The sequence below is a fragment of the Mangifera indica genome, chromosome 12 (genome assembly GCF_011075055.1).
Source record: "Mangifera indica cultivar Alphonso chromosome 12, CATAS_Mindica_2.1, whole genome shotgun sequence".
NCBI lineage: Eukaryota > Viridiplantae > Streptophyta > Magnoliopsida > Sapindales > Anacardiaceae > Mangifera > Mangifera indica.
Window position 1 is genome coordinate 7,277,805 of NC_058148.1, and position 5,426 is coordinate 7,283,230.

Below are 5,426 nucleotides of genomic sequence, written 5' to 3' on the forward strand. Positions count from 1 at the left end.
TAAAAAAAATTATACTTGAAAAGAAATTTGTAGGCAAACTTTATATCTAATGACTTACTCTATAATCACTAAATTAAGCATTAAAAATTTATGTATTATAAATTTAATAACTTTCGAATAAAATAAATTTTGAGTCTAATAACCGATCCCACAATTACTAAATCAAATAAGTTAAGAGTTTGATCTTTAAAAAACTTAATAAATGTTCTTTTATATATTAAGTCTCATTTTTTGTTATAAAAACTATCCTTAGAGGGTAAATATCAATAACATTACTTTTGTCAATTCTACCAATGTTCCTGAGCTGACCCACCCTAACCCTATCAGAGAGCAGATTTTTCGATAAAAATGAGAACGGAGATAAAAATTATCTTCGCAATCAAATATGAAGATATGTGTGTCCCCGCCCTATTCCTTCCCCTTCTCTCCACTCCACTAAATCTAATATATTTTAAATAGATTATAATTATTACAAAATTACCCTAAATCTAATATATATTTACTAAAAAATATATATACTTAATAGTTTTAATTACAAAATTGTCATTCATCTATTTAATTTTTATTACTAAATTGTCACACTTAATGAATTAAGAATATGAGGAGGAAAATTTTTCCCATGGGTACATATATAGGTGCAGAAAGGAGGTTTTTCCTCAAACATACAAAGACAAAAAATAGATTTTTTTTTTGCTAATAGGAGACAGAGAATGAGATTTTTTTTTTTTTACAGGTAAGAGACGATCTCCTTTGTGCTGTCTTCCCTACTTATTCCCATATATAATGGATTTCCCAAGCTAATAAACAAAGGGCCCACAGCCATAAGCCCCATTTTAGAAATACTAAATACACTACATGTACCCACTTAAAGCCAATGGCCCATTTCCAACAATAGAAATCTATCAAAACCCACTAATTGCAATCCATTAAAAAGAAATCAAAGCATGATAATTCTCAAGTAATCCTCATTCTTTTGGCAGTCACACATGATGGTTTATTATAAATTGAATTAACTCAAACAATATTGAATAAACTTGAGTCCAATTTCACAAATGATATTAACCTTATCTGAGGTTAAACAAGTGTCTTGTTATTATTTTAATTATGAGAAGCAGAAATGATTGTGTGCGGTTGAATTGATTGAGTGACAGAAAAAAACAAGTTTTATATATAAAAGAGTATAAGTTTAAGTCTTTTTTAACGATATATTAAAATCAAACTCAATTTAATTACTTCGATGATTTGTATTATTCGGTGCAGTAGATTTGATCTCAAATACACAAAATTATACATATTTTTTATACACATAACATTACTCTTCTCCCAAAGGCAAAAAAACCATTTTTTGCAACAAACTTTAAATTTTGGGTACTACCTTTGTAGGTTCATTCCCATAGTTAAAATATTATATCAAAGGTATATTTATTTTTAGATTTTAAAAATATTTAAAATGCAATTAAAAAAATTTAGATTTTATCCTATTTTTAAAAAATAAATATATCTATTTATGTATTTAAATAAATACATATAATATCGTTCTAAAATAATAAGATATGAAGTTTTTTTTTTTTAAATAAGAAATCTTATCTAAACCAGAATTGCTCTAAAATAATAAAATATAAAATTATTTTTTTTGAAATAAGAAATCCCATATGAGATAAATTGTCTTTTTTAAATTAAATTAATTATATCAAAATAAATATAATTCTAGACTTAATAATTATTTAATCAGATGAATTAAGCATGGATAGTTCAGGGAAGTAAAGAGTTCACCCAGACATTATGAACACCTATCCAAATTTTTATTTTCTATAATTATCTGAAAAATACTAAATACCACTTGTAGACAGCGAAATTAAAGGGAGGGTACAGCCAATAAATGAATGGACCCTATAAAAACGACGCCGGTCCGATCAGAAAGTTCAGTTTGACAGCAACCATAAACATAAAATAAATATCTAGAGAAGATGCTAACGACATTTAACCTGATCTACAAAGTCAATAAGCCGACGTCATCTTGACACATAGAGACACCTCGTCACAGATACATCCAACGGCTACAATCTTACCGCCACATCGTTATTAATGCCGTCTTCTGTCTTCTGTCCCGTCCAACGACTAACAATAGTTTTTCTTCTGCAATTGGGCTTATCCTTTTCATGTGGGCAAAAATAATTCAATCAATTACAGTTATCCTTTTAACTTTCATGATTTTCAAATCATTCTCTGTCAATTCAATGTGCGGGATCTGTACGTAAACTGTCTTAAGAAATTCATATCTAAAGTTTAGATGAAAATTCGTGAAAAAAACTCGTAAAAGAAAATTTGAATGGCAAAAGATCGGATTTTTTACGTTATAAAAAAAATTAATTAAGGTATTTTTTAAATAATATTTTAAAATAAAAATTTTAATTTAGTTAATTTAGTTAGATTAATTATTAAATTTATAATTTTATATATTTAATATAATTGATTTAGTTTTGAAGAAATAGTTCTTACTCATCATTTTTTTATTACAAAAAATAATAACATTATATGCATAAATTTTTTGATAATAAGAAATTTTATTTGAACTAAATTATCATTTTTTTGAGATCGAACCAATCACACTAGATAGGATAAATCTCAGATCTAATGAGTGATCTTATATCCACTAAACCAATAAATTAAAAGTTTAATATTAATATGTCGTTAGAGAAAACTTGAATCCATATTTGTCTAAATACAAAGTTTCCTCTTTTGTCACTCAAGTTATCTTTTGAGATACTATAAGCATAATTCTATATATAAATAACAATGTGTCATTATATGATTATTTATTATTTTATTATTAATTTTAACAATTTAATCACATAATAATACGTTACTATTTATATATAAAAATTATGCACACAACACTTCTCTAAAAAAAAGGTTCTTTTTCACACAAAAATAAATCAATATACAACCCTTAAGTAATTTGAGTAACAAAAAATAACATAAAATTTGAGAATAAACCAACAATATTTAAAAGTTAATATAATAGTTATAAAATTGATTATTAAATTTAAAATTTTATTTATTTAAAATTATAATTTTTTTTTTGAAAAATAATTCAACTGAAATAAAATCTCTTTTCAAAAAAATAAAGATTATAAAAATAAGAAAGTGATAGTGGATGAATTTATGTTATCCAAGTGATTAAGTATCTGATCTGTTAAAGTCAAATAAACGTTGAGCTAACACGAAAGCTAACAATGTCTTATTAAAACAAAATCAATTAAATTTAGGTGTTTAATTTTGTCTCATCTTATCATTATTCAAATGCTGGATGTCCTTAAAAGATATACACGCTTTTTGAAATGGCAACAAAATTGACTAAATAAAAATATTAATAAATAAATAAAGGGCTTTTGGAGTGCCACGTACAACCTGGATTTCTTGATAACGTACTCCTAACTTTTTTGGTCACACCTGACTGCGCACGTGCTTTATCCTAGTTTCATTGAACATGGATAATTCAATGTTGTCTCCTAAGGTTTAGAGTGATTACATTAATCCATTGAAATGAAAAATAATATCACTTTAATCCTTGATATCAAACAATTTAGTCTTGAACTTGACAAAAAATTGATCAGTCCAAAATAAATCAATTAATTCAATCTGATTTTGTTCGGTTTAGCCACAAATTTCGACAAATTAATTTTGTCTATCCCTAATTTGGCCTATTAAAAATGTGAACTTAATACATTTAGGATTAGGATTGAATTCGAATTAAACTTATTTAAGCTTAGATTCAATTTGAAATGAGTTGTGTTTAAGTGAGCTTAAACTCAAACTCAAGTATAAGAATTAAATATTTTTGAGTTATGTACGAACTCAATTTTAAGTGTGTTCAATTTATTAAGCTTGTGAGTATAAAAAAATTTGATATGAATCTACTAATAATGTTGTTTTAATTAATACATATAAAAAGGTATTGTTTTGGTCATTTTTGCTCGATTATAGTGTTGAATCAAGCTAAAAGCTCGATTCAAGCTTAAATTCAAGTCAAACTCGATCAATTCCTCTCAAACAAGTTGAGTTCAAATACCTTTGAAATAAGCTTGAACTCAAGAATAGCTCCACTCAAATTGAGTCAAACTCAAACTACTTAGTTCAACCCAATTCTAGCTCTATTAAGGACCAATGAGCGAGGACTAAAGTGCTGCCTCCTAATTTGAGTTGAAAAATTTTCAATTCCAAATTATAGGGACCTCCAGGTAATTATCCTGCCTATTGCAATTTGCCCACGAGATTACGGGCCATCCAAGCATCTCCGGGGAATCCTCTAACCCTTATAATTTCCTCTAACCTTCCATTTCCACAATCAAACTCAACTTTTCTCTTCCATTTTGTCTTTCTTTCTCATCACTTTCCCAGAAACCACCCTTATCCCCAACAAAATCCGATCACTGGACCCTATAAAACCCTTACATTTCATTTCAATTTCAATTACTTTCCACTGCTTCATTATTCACCATGGATGTTCTCGGTGTTAATCATCATCAAATCATCAAGTCCAAGCAGCACAAAAACAAAATATCCAAAAAGGGCATCAAAGTTGTATACATATCATCCCCCATGAAGGTCAAGACTTGTGCCTCAAATTTCAGAGCCCTTGTGCAAGAACTCACCGGAAAAGACTCCGACGCCGACGCCTCAGCGGCCCGCTTCCTCGAAAACCCTAGCCCTAACAAGCTTGTTGACGATCAAGAGGCGGTTGTGAATGATCATTCAGGAGCATCAATAGAAAGCTCTTCTCCTACAGTTTCTGGTTCAGATATGGAGCTTTTTGATGATCTTACAGAAGGGAGTTTTTTCAAGATGCTTAGCTCAGATATTTTTAACGAGTCTTCGTCTTTATTTCAGTTTAACAATTATCCTATGAGAAGCTTTGATTCAATGTAAAATTTTGATGAACTCTTAGGGTTCTTCATATTTGATCTTATCTTTGTGTAAGTATATTCATATTTCATAGTTTATATTATTTATAAATTATATAATATATTGTTTTTTTTTACTAATTATTGTTGCCTATTATCTTCCATTCTCATCAGAAACTGGTTTTAATTTAATAATTAGTTAATAAAAATGTAGTTTTGCATCTATTATATATATATTATTTATTTATTTTTAGCTTAGCTTAAGTTTTATTATTTTTTTATCCTAAAGAAAGCTTTTCAATAACCTTGAAATTAGAAGTCACACCTCGTGTTTTTCTTTTTCTATTTTCTATATTTAATAAAAAGTGCTTTGCTGGAAGCATGCACTTCTAGGACCATTTTTATGTGAGCATATTCATACTGAAGCTAAATTGCATAACTTTATTAGTCAATAACTCATAGTGAAGTTAATACCAGGCTCAACAAAAATTGACGAAATTTTAAAATTTTTGAAGAAGGTAA

At 27.7% G+C, this 5,426-nt stretch overlaps 1 protein-coding gene across 1 annotated transcript; it reads left to right on the plus strand.

Annotated features, from left to right (window-relative positions):
• The first annotated feature begins 4,303 nt into the window (after positions 1–4,303).
• LOC123192589 (sigma factor binding protein 2, chloroplastic-like) lies at positions 4,304–5,024 on the plus strand. The gene has a single exon (XM_044605187.1). The coding sequence runs from the start codon at positions 4,501–4,503 to the stop codon at positions 4,927–4,929; it is 429 nt and encodes a 142-aa protein (XP_044461122.1). The 5' UTR covers positions 4,304–4,500; the 3' UTR covers positions 4,930–5,024.
• The last annotated feature ends 402 nt before the right edge of the window (positions 5,025–5,426 follow it).